The 15,911-nt window shown below is 40.5% G+C and overlaps 1 protein-coding gene and 1 long non-coding RNA gene across 9 annotated transcripts; one reads left to right on the top strand and one right to left on the bottom strand.

Annotated features, from left to right (window-relative positions):
- Positions 1–237: 237 nt before the first annotated feature.
- Positions 238–6,993, bottom strand: LOC123072129 (uncharacterized). The gene is made up of 4 exons (XM_044495685.1): positions 6,755–6,993; positions 646–831; positions 397–522; positions 238–322 (listed from the first exon to the last, which is right to left on the bottom strand). Exons 1-4 carry the CDS (start codon positions 6,896–6,898, stop codon positions 287–289), a joined length of 492 nt encoding a protein of 163 aa, XP_044351620.1. The 5' UTR covers positions 6,899–6,993; the 3' UTR covers positions 238–286.
- Positions 4,179–15,910, top strand: LOC123072130 (uncharacterized). Of its 8 annotated transcripts, none has more exons than XR_006434847.1 (7): positions 4,179–4,820; positions 5,658–5,706; positions 6,252–6,359; positions 14,392–14,481; positions 14,575–14,815; positions 15,219–15,399; positions 15,507–15,910. It is a non-coding gene; the product is annotated as an uncharacterized lncRNA (long non-coding RNA). The 8 variants fall into 8 exon arrangements; XR_006434848.1 differs by lacking the exons at positions 4,179–4,820; positions 5,658–5,706; positions 6,252–6,359 and adding exons at positions 12,999–13,815; positions 13,911–13,999; positions 14,157–14,301; XR_006434844.1 differs by lacking the exons at positions 4,179–4,820; positions 5,658–5,706; positions 6,252–6,359 and adding exons at positions 12,997–13,815; positions 13,911–14,301.
- Position 15,911: the final 1 nt, after the last annotated feature.

The following is a 15,911-nucleotide window of genomic DNA, read 5'->3' as shown; positions in this document are numbered from 1 at the left end:
ATAAAATAACAAGATAATGTATAAAAATGAAATACCTGGGTGAATTGGTCTGACAGTCCATGTGATGTCCAATATCCCATATAATTTAGTATAAACAATCCACATGATACACTATAATATTATAAAATAATGCTTTAGAATATCACACAGATGAATCAAATAAACAAACCATTTTAACAATTGCTTACCCATCGGTTCGTATTGCCTCCTAAACTTGCTCTTCAACCGTCCATTTTGTAACATTGAGATCGGGCCACTTATCACCTCTGATAAACTCCCGACTCTGCTATGCAAGTTTCAGCCATTTCTCGAGCCCCCGTAACTATCATATGAGAAATGTTAGGGATGAAGTCAAACAAAACAAATGTTAAGATGAGTAAAAAAATAGATAGTTACCGTAGTAGCAAGGTCATTGCGTTTGACATTCTCACCAAGTGAGTCTAATACTTGGATCTCTCGTTTTTTGGCATTAGCGACTGCTAGATACCAATGGTAGCCCGGCATGTTAATCGGAATGAATAACTGGTGTAAATATCATACAAATCACAGTCACAATTAGATATAATTATTAATAAATCATTAGACATATGAACTAAATACAAACAATCCATAATTATATGCATGGATAACAAGACAAAAACTAACCATATCTTGCTGTAGATAAGTATTAACATGACGCACGATGCGACGATATTTTGATGGGTCGATGTCTCTTTCACCTTCTTCTTTTATCTGACCAGATACAAACGTGCTAATAATGTGTACCTTTTCACCCGCTCTGTCTTGTAGATGGTCGTGAGCAAGCATACAATATATGTAAGCATTTATCACCTGTAAACAACATTTAGAATATATTTATATTTTATGATATTATATAATGTTCATATTATTGATTACAAACTTTGTGCAATTGGTCTTACACCGTCATGTAAGAACATATCATTTTTTATAAGGCATTTCAAATCGTCGGTTGCTAACAAGGCATCTCCAATGTCCACGAACTGGGTATTCTTGGGGCAGACTTTATTAATTCGATGACTCTAATATCTCTAGGGGTACAAACATAGTCTGTAGACATAATACAAATGTGAGTCTACTTAGTTTTCCAAAATGAGCAAATTTAGCCGACTACAATAGGCAATCTCACAAAGAAAATATTGATGATAATTTTTTAAAAAATACCTTATTGGATAATATTTAGATTGGCATCCTTTTTTGGTTTGTTATGATATATCACCGCTTCACATTATTATTTTGTAAAAATGTAGATGAATTTTGGTCCCCTTTCAACGACGTCCTGACTGAGCCATCAACGGATTTTTTCTGTGCATCTCCAAAGTTCATATACATGTCTCCTAATTTATGAAAGAACAAATAAATTAAAAAATAGACCTTTCGTAATATCATCTATAATATAAATGTATAGGAAGGTTAGTCATATGCACCTCTTCTCGTGGTGATTCAGTACGGTCTGTCATCGTTACATCAGTGAGTATGTTTGAACCCATCGCTTTATATATATACTGAAATATAAATAACTAAATGTGATAACACAACTAATTTATCCGAAATAAAAAAAATACATTTAATTATATTACAATATCTAGATGCTTAAATCATTTTACTAACACAACTATTTTCAATGTAATAAAATATTTTTTTCATTATACTATGAAAATGTTCTACTAAAATCAATTTAGTAACACGACTATTTTCTCTATAATGTTCATGGAAACGTAAGTATTCATCTGAAATTGCTTAAATGTTTTTAAATTATTTTTATAGGCTATGCAAAATTGTCCAACAATAATTAAAAAATGCAAACAAACCAGAAATAACAAAGTATATTTGTTTTTAATCTGATTTTTTGTTGATACCCTCGGTTTAACATTTTTATCCAAAAATGCAAACAAACCAGAAATAACAAAGCACGGAATTTTATATTTTTATCAACCATGTTTAATGTATATATCCCATCCTTTTTTTGGGGAATTGGGTAAACTATAAATATATATGTAAACTCTTAATAACAATTACAACTGGACAAATGGGCCGGTCCGGAACGGCACGGCCGGGGCAGGCTTAAACACGCCAAACTAATTACTTATATAGGACATGAAAAATTAGCCAAAAGAATTACAGAAACTTGCAAACAAAACTTCAACAACAAAGTATTATAGTTTTTTCCTATCTCTTTTATTTTCATACAATTAGTATTCAGAATTATTTTTATTAATCATATTTAATAACGTATATATATTTGATTTTTTTATATGAGTTTCCTATACATTTAATATATAAGATTTCTTTTAATAAAGTAGTACAAATGTCAGGATAGCATTTCTAATGTCGAGCACAATTTGCACGTAAGCATAAATTAGATATCCACCACGGCAAAAAAAACAGGCAAATGGTAAATAGGATTACAATATAAATGGTAAAATGGGCCACCCTAAAAAATTCCTATAAAAGAAATTACCTTTTGTATGACATTATTTTTGAGGGAACAATTGTTACCATGTAAAATGGGTCGGCCAGACACGTAACGGCCGGCCAGGATCACACGGCCAGGCACACGTGCTGGCCTCATCGGCCCAGCCAGGCCCAAGCTGGATCACAGCCCGACCTGACAACCCACAAGACAGGCAAAACCCTAGCCGTCTGTCCTCCCCCGCCGCATTGCAACCCTAGCCACACTCAGTTATCCCCTCCACCAACTCACTTCCACACCTACTTTCCTTTCCACTTCTCCCCTCCCCCACCACATCCCAAGCCTCGACTCCTCCCACCCCCCGCAACAATGTCGACTACATCCACCAGCTGCGCAACTCCGACCGCTAGCCGCTGCGCAACTCCGACGGCCAGCCGGGAGACTAAGCCCGCCGAGCAATTGATCTGTCCCATGCGCCGCCGCCGTCCCGTCGGATCTGTCCCATGCGCGTTGAGATTGATTGCAACTACTTTCCTCGACTTCTCCCCTCCCCCACAGCAACGCCGTTTGCATCGGCCAGCCGGCTGCCGCACAACTCCGACCGCCGGCGGATCTGTCACACAAACACCTAACCACTCTCCTTCCCCTACCTCACTCCACTCCCGCCGCCCTTGACCCGACGGCGGTGGCATCCTCTCCACTCTCCTTCCCCTAACCCAGTGTACTATCTTCTCTCGCTCCCACGGCGGCAAAACCGATGACTTCGGCTCTCACTGAATCGCTCGAATCCATGCGACAACGGTCGCACCATAGATCTAGCGGGCGATGGGTGTTATTCCTCCTCGACGGACGACCTGATGCGCCAGGAGAGTAGCGCGGATCCGGCATTGATGGAGTTGACAAGCAAGGTCAACGTGACCATCTCCTCGGTAAGCAGCTCCCCCCATGGCCATTTCGGTTTACACCATTTTTGTGTGTGTGTGTAATGATGATGGACTGGATTACTGCTATCTGTAGCGAGCAGAGCGAGCGCCAGTCCCCTTGTTCCATCGTCATCCGACGCCACATATCTCTCATCTCCTGTCCGCTCCGCCTTGCCGTCGCCATGAACTGAACCAAGCACGTGCTCAAGTAAGTTAGGCGGGTGCCCGACCCTTTCCATTTGACGCCGCAATCATGTTTTAACGCCGTAGCCTCCACCGTCTATCGACCACGTGGATTTCATGATTTCTTTGCAACCGCCCACCCCATGTTGATGGAGATTTGTGATGGAGACAGCCTACCCCAAGCTCTGTCTCGGCAATGCACGGACGACGGCCACAAATCCAGTTATTACTTGCATGACTGGCTGCTCATCATGAGTAAGCTCCTCCTTAACCACCCCACCCCCCATGCATCAAATATCTCATGCTCCATACATCAAATATCTCATGCAGACATATCTGCTTATTGTTTGAATATTATATGGTACGTCTGCATCATGTTCACCCTATCATAATTCAGTATTTGTAAAAGTAGTCAAAGCTACCTATTATTATGTGATATAGTATTTGTACATGCAGTTGTCTACAAAATACTTGGTCAGATCTTCCACAAGATTTTTCAGTTGGATTAAACATTATATTTTGATCTGACTTGTAATTAACAAAATTAGCAAACTTCTTTCTTCAACGTTTGGTTAAATGGTTCAGTAGTTAGGTTCTCAGTCTAGTCTTATTCTGTGAGGCAAGAAGAGGATATAATTTATATTTGTGGTCATGATACATGATTATTATATTTTTGTTTCAAGATGTGTCAACCTCATGCAACAATAATATGAGCATGATACATAATTGTTTCTTTCTTATTGTGTTACATTTCTGTTAATGTTGGCAGTTTGCATAAGTCAGATTTTGCGCCCTTTTGAAAAATATAATTTGCTTTAATTACTTTGCTATTCAAGTTAAACTGTTTCCAAAAAATACATGCATACTATTTGGTTGTACAATCTGGTTGTATATGTATAATGGTAAAATTTCATATCCAAAAATTACATTTCCAAAAAACACAAAAAGAAAATATGTGTTTTAAATGATTTAATTAAATTTGTTAATCAAGCTTATTTGTTGTGCCCCAATCGTACATATGCTAGCTTCCTCCGTATCTACAATAGCCATGTTGACCGTTTAAATTCGAGAAATCTATGTATAACAATGCTATTTTAAAATCTCACAATTTAAATATCTATTGATCATCTGCCTATCAATAAAACTAATCAAAAAATTTCTGTGTGTGAGCCGAGATGTGTGTCATGCGGTGTTGAGAACGAGCACTGAGAGCAGAGAGATGGAGCCGGGGGACGACAATTACAACTCCTACAGCACCAATATGTTAAAAGGCATGGGAGAAGGTACGTGAGAACGAAATATCGACTTAAATGACCGGTTCACATTGATTTCATACAGTCGCGTGTCTGGTTAACTATCAATAACCATTTCATTATTTGTCTATGCTATGTGAGGGTGTAACGATGATGGAGTACATTTACTGCTATGTGTGTTGAAGTCCAGTTAGGGTGCGTTTGGGAGTGAAGTATTTTGGTTTTTTTGACTAAGTCGGAATCCGTTAGCACACACTGATTAATCCTTCCAACATGTTGCTTAGGCAAAGCTAAGTTAGCAGATGCTAATTTATTTGGCCATGAAGTAGTTAGCTGAAAAAAACTGTAGGAAAACAATACCAGCAAAACATTTCGGTGGACTTGACAGTACTCAGAAAATGTATGTTTTTAGCATCCAGAGTATTTGTTGCCCACAAATCAAAAAATAGTGGTTTCACAGTAGTTCAGTTCTTACTAAAATTATACTGCCAAACTATGCCTTGCTCACTAAAAAAATTGACCAGTTGAATCTTTTGTTGTTTTGTTTGGAAGATCTGTGGTAGTCTGAACAATACTGAACTTAACTATGAATCATGATGATTTTTGCGCGAGGGTTTAGGGTTTACATGTGATGGTAGTTCTGCTTTGTAATTAAAAGAACACTCTTAAATATTGCATTGAGAGACAATCACCCAGTTTTGGTCAGTTAAAAAAAATTGGTGTTGCTATTGTACATAACTCAGTCTATTATATCAATTGCAAGTTTTTCTTAAAGTACTGCATTTTGACATGCATAAATTATCTCTCGAGATAAGCTTTTTCTGTTTACTAATTATTTTTTTCCTACTAACTGTGGTTTTCATGAAGGGACTAAACAGAGCAAAGGGAAGAAAGATAATGGACCAATATTGGAGAAGTTGAGTGCACGAAATAATCTGTTGATCTTCTTGTAATTTAAAACCATTTAACCTTTTACCAACAAAAAAAATATTAAATTTACATTTGATGATTACCATGGATAAATAAAATAAATATACTTTCTAATTGACATTTTGAATGGTTACATAAACTTTGCTGATTCCACACTATTGTATCTCTTACTGAAAGTTTACATTGCCTACTTTTTTCACATGATTGTGAAAATTTAGTTTGCTAGCAATTGATATGCGTATTAAGTACGACCTGGTAATACTATCATCATCAATATTTGTTCTTCCCTATGACCCATGTGAATCAGCATGAAACATCTCTTCGGAATATGACTCTGTTACAAATAAAATTCGTTTTTGATTGTAAAAATTCAAACAATTGTCTCTCTTTGAACATTTTTTAAATATTTTATATTTTCCAATAGGAAAACTTAACAGGTGTTTTCATCTATTACCTGTAGCTATTTACATACATGCAAGTGCCTAGTGAAGACATGTACATACCATAACAGTTTTGCATTTCTCGTGACAGATATTCCGAAGGCCTACATATTATGGCTGACAGCTACTTCATGAAATCAGTAAGATGGACTAAGGCATGGATAAAACAATGAGGTCATAAAATGGAAAGGAATCTCTGGTAAATTGTTATGCTTACTTAGCTTGTTGTTAAACTTAGGACTGTTCACTAAATTATTGAACCGTATTCCAACATATAAAGTATTTAAGATTATGAATTTTAATTTGCATTGCAAAATTAGGCAGTGAGAATTGTTCATCGGTACAAAAGCTAGGTGTGTGGCACAATTGTAATCTAAATAATAGACTCATAGGCTAAAGTATGTGTATAAACAATTTATAAGTAGTTCCAGCCCACTACAAACAATTTAATTGGGTATGATATTTATATAAGCTTGCATAATCTGCAATGATGTTCTTTATCTGGGATTTGATGGTATAACTAAACATATAAAAACTATTAATCTAATAAATAACACGCTATTATATAAGAGAAAGATCCAGAAATTGACATACCGAGAGGAACTCCAATTCTTGATGGTTCTTGCCTACACAACGTAGTCCTCGGAAATCATCCTCCTGGTCTAGGCGAAGGGACAGTAAGGAGGGAGAGGAGGGATGGCATAGTGTTTTAATGTTAACATATATATAGTATGCCATGCAGAGGACATCTGGGTATCAGATCATGCCTTGATCCAGTCATGCCGTTAATATTTCTGTATGGCAAGGATCTGTTTCCTTTTCATATCAAATACACACCTATTAATAATTTAGAAAAGATGTCAGAGATATTAACTTACCAAAAAAATTAAATTACTTATCATTAATTCAATGCCAATTTGCTTCTTTCTGACTATAAAATCTCTGCATAATATTTTCAAGATATACACAACTAATAAACATATTGATATGTTTTTCCATCAATAAAGAGTTTACAAAGTACGTAATAATAATCTTACTTGTGCCAGAAAAATATGAGGAATACAAAATTCGATGTAAATCAGCTAACAAATCTTGAGATTACTCTTTTTTATATAACACCAATTGAGATGCATATTGCTTTTTTTCATCCTATGGATCATTCGTTAGTGCCTCTTTTAATTTAATTTTACTTACCCATGTTTAGATAAAGTTCATACATAGAATACATCATATTTTGAATTATATTATATTAGAAGAAGATGTGACTCCCTTAGGGTAACTTAATAATAATTTTCTTCCTCACCAACTAAAATTGAAAAATGTTGGTAACGAATAATAATTGTCGGAACATCCTGGGACAGACTTGTACTTTATGTAGTCAATAAGAAAACACTTTGGTGGGGACTAATTTTGGCTACTATATTCAAGAACACATACAAGATAATCAATGCTTTATCAGAAACATCTTGAGCATGACAAAGAAATGTGGATCCTGTGTGAACTTGAAGATTGGTGACAATTGAAGGTACGTGCCTTATGACCATTCGATTGCTGGCTTGAAAGTATACATCGTATCGTATAACAGTGCGTGTATGGCTGAAGTTATACGATACGAGATTTGGAGACTATGGCGGTTAGTTCAGGACCTGATTTGGTGCGTGGTGCGCCGGCGTGGGAGAATTTTTTGCTGGCCGCGCCAAGAAATCAGCGCCAGATCATCAAATAATTCGGTAATAGGAGTCCACGGCTGCGAGGTGGGCACCAACCACTATGTGAGAAACATGAAAAAAATAGATAACCACGAGGCCTACTCAACGGATTAAACGGACTCAATTATATTATCCCATGAAAACCACGGTACATATCAGGGTTCGAGTAGCAGTAAAACATGAGCATATCTCATTATCTCTACATCACATAATCGTGTCAATGTTGCAACAAATTGTCTCTGGTGTACGTGCTGATTAACTAATTAACCAAACAACTCAGTCTCCACACTCAATTGTGTCAAAATTTCCTCAATTTCAATTAAAAAAATCCCAAATTGCCTACTGTACTGTGCTGACCTGAAGAGATTGGGCGTGGTTAGCTCATGGCCCGCCCAGACGGTGTCAAGGAAGTCGCCGTGCTTGCAGGAGGCAGGGTCGGACCGGACGCGGCGGCGAGGTAGTGGAGGTAGCTCCGGGGCCGCCAGCCCTCGTTCGTCTTTTCTGCCACTGCGGGCTCTCCCCACCCAACCCCCGCTTCCCCATCTAGCTCATGGCGACACGGGAACCTGCTGTTGCTGCCTACAGCTTGACTTTGGGGTCAAATCTGAGACGAGAGTGGAGGACGGTGGCAAGTCAGGTGACACATCTAGGCGGCGACCGGCGTTGAGAGAGAGGTGAATGTGAGCCGCAGGACTGAGGGGATATAAGCGGCGGGGCTGGTTAACGGCGCTTTGAGAATGTCTAGTATAGATAACATCTGAGGAGGTATATGTCACAACTTGTCTGTTCTCCACCTGGTATAGCACGCTAGGCTAGCTTGTTTGGTCTTGGGTTCGAACCATGCGGTGCACTTAATTTTTTGCACACGCGTTATTAATTAATTATTAGTACGTATGAAATCATATAGGAGTACAATAACTTTTAACTTTTATTTTTTGGGCCATTTGTTTTTTAAATCCTATTTTTATTCTTAGATTTCTCACAGTTCGTTTTGCACATACACGATCCCTTTTTTTGACATGGCACATACAGGATTCTTGGTATGATCATAATACGTTATTTTTGCGAAAAATGGCCATAATACCTTGGATGATCCATTGGTGTGTTGTATTTGGTTCCAACGCGCATCGGTTTTTTTCTTTTGCATGGTAATACGTGTCTCATTCATATCATAAAGATTAAAATACAAGCCACGTAAGGACCGGCATGACAAAACTGAAAAGATAGCAAAACATCTCTGAGCTAGACACCAACGCTCCGTCACCTGCCCCAGCACGACCACAACAGCCACCGAAAAGAAGAACGACGGATGACCTCCTCACCCAAACTCGACGCGGCTCCATCGCTGATATGCAGCTTTGTGGGCCTCCAAGGTGGCTCACCAAAACTGAAGTCATTGTCGTTGAAGGAATCAGATCTGAGCAACACCCCCGGACACCCTATCGAACTCAAGGTCTGGCACCCCACCACAACTAAGACGTCGAAGGAGGAAACCACACTTTCCATCCATCAACCACGAACCCATCACATATTCCGTCTTCCAGATGTCGTCCACAATCTACATCCGCTCCTGAACTACGTACCTCCCAAGCTCCGCACCGATGTTGGGGCAGACGCCGGCCCGAGGACACATGTCCACCACGAGGATGCCGCCGCCACACAATCCTTGCTTGAAAAGGCTGGTTTTCGAAACCACCCCCAACCATAGGGCCGATCGACTTGTCGGGGAAGGATCTGAAGACGATGAGCAACCTAAAAACAAAGCTGCTTTAGCCTAAAACTATCCACACACACACACACACATGGATCCGGCAACCCCCCCTAGCACCAACGATCGAGGTCGTCGGAGGAGGGGAGCCGCCGTAGGACGGCGACGATCAAAGGAACTCTCCTTCGGAGAGACGCTGGCGAGATCGCCCTTTTTATTCCCGAGGAAAAAAGAATGACCACCGCTTAATGGTTGATTTGTTGTGTTTGTGGTGTCTGATAAGGATTGTACGTAAAGAATCATATGTATATATATAATGAATCTTTTTTTAGTTTTGAAATACAGAACTCGGGCTTGTATGTCACGATAGTACTAGTACTTCATGACCAGCCATACGTGTTTACTAAGGACCTAAAATGGTGATGAAAAATACGAAAGGGTTCATATTGTACGAACATAGCCTCACCGATGCAGGGGACGGCAGCACTTTGAAACGGTAATGCCTCGCTCCATGTGGCAGACTCTTTGTAGAAAGGGTGATGCCTCCCTTTTACTTTCTTGGTTGGGAGGAAAAAGAATGGTCACACTGCTTCGGACAAAAAGGATCATATGTATGTATAGGATCGTATGCATAGCATTTCACTTTCTTAATTTTAAAATACAACACTCATCCTCGTTATAATTCAAGATGTTAATAATACTTCACGACACATTTACAGTTAATTAATAATATACATGAAGGTCGGGGTCCTTCTAGACAAAGTTGCATTTATTAGAAAAACCAAAGATACGTTCAAGGCAAGTTACAGAAGTACATGACCAAGAAATTAGCAAACTAGTACTTTTGTAAGTGCAATTTTTTTAAACATCATATTTGTATTATCTTGTACCAATTTTTAAGCATCCTATATATTAATTGTGAAAAAGAACATAATGCACTCGGGTATCCTAGATGTTAGTTCTTGGAATCTTCTGAATTATCTGGAATATAATATCGGCCGTTCTACATATGTTGTCCATTGAAACATATCATGGAGAGGGAAAGTCAAACGCCGGTTATCACTATACACCATCGGGTATTTTCTCAAATAACCAAGAGGCACATATCTACCACCAGCCATGTCCTCTCATAGGTCAGAGTTTTGTTTTCACCTTCGGCTATTAAATTTCACCGTCGGGCATTACATGTAATCCCCGTGGGTGTGGCAGAAACCGTCGGGCATTACATGTAATCCCCGAGGGTGTACCAAAAACCGTCGGGCATTACAATTAACAGTCGGGCATTACATGTAATCCCCGTGGGTGTAGGGAAACCCGTCGGGCATTACATGTAATCCCCGTGGGTGTAGGGAAACCCGTCGGGCATTACATGTAATCCCCGTGGGTGTAGGGAAACCCGTCGGGCATTACATGTAATCCCTGTGGGTGTAGGAAAAACCGTCGGGTTTTACGATGAACCGTCGGGCATTAAGTTGGATATCCGAGGGGTGAATTTTCACCGTCAGGCATTCTAGTATACCGTCGGGTATTAGTGGTAATACTCGTGAGTTGACAGTAACCATCGGCCATTATAACTACCGTCAGCTATTACTGTAATACCCGACAGTCCGTCGGCTATTAGATTTCACCATCGGAAATATGGGGATTTCTAGTAGTGATGTCATACCCCATAGTTCCGTACAGGTTGGCCATCTCCTGTAAAACTTTAAATCCAGAGTCCATGCTGTTGGAAAAACATCACGTATTAATAGCTAATATCAGTAAAATAACAAAAGTTCATGACAATTTAAAATATTACCGCCGATGTGAGACATGAATGTTAACTTGTTCAGGCCATTCCAAAATCTGGTTGTTCCTATCAGGGGCCCCTTGTTGGAGAATAACATTGAATTCTTGCTTAACTAATAGAGCTTCTCTCTGAAGTTCTATGTCATGAAACTCCTCCTCAAAATCAAATAATGCCTGGTTTGAATAGTCAATAATGACAGTCCTGTCCATATCCATTTTCACTGCAAATAGCCCGTAGGATGAATCCACGGGTGCCAGTGGGAGAAGGTACTGCATTTGGTAGACATAAATAAATGATGTAGCTAGTAACCAAACTAATTTGTATGAACGAGAACACTTACAATTGTAGGGGCGTGGAACACGTAGTATTTAGGAAAAGGCTCTAGCACGACGGTCTCAATAAGAGTCTGGGTGCCCTATTCTTGGGTTAACCAGGTCTGCCTTAGTGCCCATGCTTGCTTATGAAATTGCAGATTAAAATAGTGTGTCCTTCCAATAGAGTTGGTGCCTGCGCTCCTCTCTGATGCGTCACTGCTAATCTTACGAACTGTAAGATTGAAGCATAAAGGATGGACAACTCCATCTTCTCTGATGGTGTCTCGGATAATCCGTAGGCTAATCTCGATAGGGAATGAACGAGAACTCTTTATCCATATTGTGCTGTAAAAATGCATAACAAGGTTCAGAACCAACTTGGCTTTAATTTAAAAAATAAATCAAAGGGGTCAACTATCTCGGTGTGTAATATATGGATATTTTCACAACTGCATATCTCACAAAATATGACCAAAAATAAATTGTAATATGTACTGTATTTTAATATAATGCAATAGCATAGAACTTCACGATTCACATTGATTTCATACTAAAGCATCTCCATACATATAACGATAATACTAAAAAAAAATTGCCCGTGCTAAACTGATTTGAGCTAAAGACTGATTTGGGCTAAAAAGAATAGGCTTTCAAACTGTTTTGGCAAAATATACATTATTTGTGCAAACTTTTATAGTCATTAAGCGGCCTTCTAATTTTTGGGCTAAATTGAATAGTATTGCAAACTGTTTGTAAGCAGTTAAACTATCTTTTGTAGTGCATGATTTTTAGCTAAATCATTCGCCATGATTATAAAACATTATTCCGTTGTAATTAATTATGATATTTAATACTTTATATAGTAACGGAAAAATTATACAAACCTTTGTTATAGCCTATTTCATAAATCATATAGTAATTAAGTAGCGCAATCGAAAAACAAATGATTTTGCAATAATAATCGAACCGAAACAATTGATGTAGAGGGCAGTGGAATTATACGACGAACTTACTCTAGTTGTTCTTCGTTAGAGGAAAGCGTGATGAATAAATGTAGTCCACCGCGTGATCAACACCACCAAAATTGGCCAGTAGATCCATTACCGCACGTAGCACGTTGGTTTTGTGGAGGTGTGATGAAATTGTAAATCTAGTCGTAGCACGTAGTGGAGAGAGACAGGTGGAACTGGACGACGATGTAGTCACAGCCGGACCGTATCTCTACTCCTAATGTCTCAGTTGGTAGGTCGCGTTCCGGGTTTTATTTTCGTCCCACCTAACCCGGTCTATTTTGGTACTTCTTTGGTACTACTTCCCACCTCCCTCCCAACCGCGGAAAACCAAAAAAAACCCTAAGATGGAGTCCCGCACCCGCACAACCTCCCGTCGTAATTACCTGAGACGATCGAAAATAAACCACCGAGCACAAACCGGCGAAAATTAACCAGCGAAAAAAAAACCAAAACAATCGCACGCACGTACGAGCAAGGCCGCCTGCCCTCGAGCGAGAACCACTCGCACGCACGACTCGCTCAGCAAATCGTGCGCCGCCGCCCTCCATCCTTCGCCACCGCCGCTCCATCCCTTCGCCGCCGCCGCTCCATCCCTTCGCCGCCGACCTCGCACATCAAAGCCGCCGCCGCTCCATCCCTTCGCCGCCGCCCTCGCACATCGAAGCCGCCGCCCACGATCCACTTCAGGAGCACCGTCGATCCCGTTGAGGACCTGCTGCCCATCATGTCGAGGATCCGAAGACGATCCCCTTCAGGAGCCTTGCCGATCCTTCTCCACACGCCACCGCCTCCCTTGCGAAGACGCCTTGCCATGGATATCAATCGGCGCCACGACGGCCGTGGCCTCACCACCCGCCGACGTTCCAGATCCGGCCATCGTTGACCCCCTCCACATCAGTGATTGGTCAAGGTAGGGGTGTGTGGCTCTATCCATCTTCCCGCGTGTACGACGTCCGTGTATCCCGGGCAAGGGTGCTTGTGAGATCGGGAGGCGATCAAAAGGAGGAAGAGGAGATCCATGGTTGGGGATACATTCAACGACCTAGGCATCATCCTCCCTGACGTCGTACTCGAAGCCCGCAGCCATTGCCTTCTCAATCTACGTTAGTCAGCAGCAGCAAGGTCAGACCCCACTATATTTTCTTCAGATCTTGCATCGCCATGGTGACTCCACAAAATTTGTACATCCATTGCCGACGTTGGTATTTATTCAGCAGAGAATTAACAACAGTAGACCAAAGCAAAGGGGGGTCAGCCTGAATGGGACGTATCCCCTCCAGAAGACTCGCCCTAGCTAACCTGCCTGGTACCTTTCATTAGCACTTCTCCCAGTAAGTTTGCAAATTTTGGATCCACCACTTTTGAATCATGCTTGGTGTGTGCTGACGGTGCACGAGGAACGTGACGGTTTTTCTCCGAATCATGCCATAGTTCTCTCAATATTGTACGTGTTGTTCTCTCAGCATTGTACGTCTTGTTCTCTGCATGATGTGTGGTCGATGGGCGGAGGCGACGACTGGCGGCTGTTCTATTTACACCTGACATGGTTGAGAGGCTAGGGAGCAGGCGATTTTGCACTCGTATTTGGTCGGCAATGGAGATGAATTTGTGAGAGATGTGGCTGGGAGTTGCACCGGTCATTTTTCTGCCCTCTCTATGTTATCCCTTTGCACTAATCGATAATTGCTTTTTGACCAGGGGTTAGGGTAGCGTACACGAACAGCAAAATTGTAGAAGACGAGGAGGACAATCTGAGTGACCAACATTATGTGGAGTATTGAGATGCAGGTAAGACATGTGTAATCTGAATTGAGACATATGGAGGGCATACATAGTATGTATGTGCAGTTTTTAATTGTAGGTTGAATTCTTGTTCTCTAGATCCATCTTCACCGACAGCACGCGCTTGTCTGTGACCTCCCACCAGCAACGCCTTGAGGTCACCCACACAAGCGACCAAGCAATTCCACACCGTCACCCTCTGCTACTTCGCCAACGACATCGAGGAGGTCGTGGGTGAGAGCTACTGTCCTCCCTGGAGAACATGCTCGTGCCCCATGCGTATGAAGAAGAGCTAAGACACTCGCATGGGTGCTCAAGGAAATACACCAGATTGAGCGAGGTTAGATTAAAGTTTCTTCATTCTACACTAGCTTTTCTTGTGCCTTTAGGTATTTCAGATAAGTATCGTATGCTGCCTACAACATGTAAGGGAAGCTAAAAAGGATTACAAAATATTTATGCTTCTTCATAGTTGTCCATTTGGTTCTAAACTTTGTTGAGTAGCAGACATATTTTACATTATTAATAAATAATGTTGCTGCACACGTGAGTTGGTTTGCAATGAAGTGGGCAGGTAGACATGTTTTTGTTGAATAAATATTTTTCATAAATACGGGGGCATGAAGATAATCTATTCTTTCTTTACTCCGTTGACAATGGGACAATGTTCTTTTTGTGTTTCAGAGTAAAAAAACAGACTCCAATCTGAATCTGACGAGTAAAAAAATATCGTTGTGTTTCAGAGTGTTACGCAATTTATCAACAAGAGCAAAGACTCTAATCTGATGATGTAGGACAGCTTTAATGTGACAGAGGATCATGGTGGTCGATGGATTGTGCACCCGGTAGTAGACTAGGAAAGGAACATTATTTACGGAACACAATGATATTCAGAGCAGCCCTGCACTATGTGAGATTTAGAAGGTATTCAAATTAGTGTTTGTTGATAACTGCAAATTCCGTGTGTCCGAGTTTCATATTTTTCTTTCTATCCCTGTCAACGTACTAATCCGTTGTTCTTTGATGTGCAGTTGGTACTGCCGGCGGATGCATCCATGTGCTAATCTCCTGGCACCGCGTAGACGGAGCCAAACGAGTTGGGGCCTCCAGCCGGCTGGTAGTGGACAACAACACCGGGTTTGTTAATTAATCAACAAGTCACAGATTGTCCTCTTTTCTGATTGGTCTGGTGTGGATTATCAGGCCTGCCGCGCAATCATAGATTTATCTTTTGATTTTTGTGGGTGGACAGAAACACCCTTTCTAAAGTTTTCTAGGGATTGTAATGAAGCACAGTAACACACTCCAGCATTCATTCTTTGCTTGATATTAGCAAACAATGTAAAATAACCAAGCTCACAACATTCTAAAGCGGTCTATTAGCTACTTCAGCAGACAACAGACAGAAAGAAGTAAGCAGTATTTGATTTGCTCAT

The sequence above is a fragment of the Triticum aestivum genome, chromosome 3B, assembly GCF_018294505.1.
Source record: "Triticum aestivum cultivar Chinese Spring chromosome 3B, IWGSC CS RefSeq v2.1, whole genome shotgun sequence".
Taxonomy (NCBI): Eukaryota; Viridiplantae; Streptophyta; class Magnoliopsida; order Poales; family Poaceae; genus Triticum; species Triticum aestivum.
Note: the sequence above shows the minus strand (reverse complement) of the source record. Positions and strands in the feature narration are given on the sequence as shown.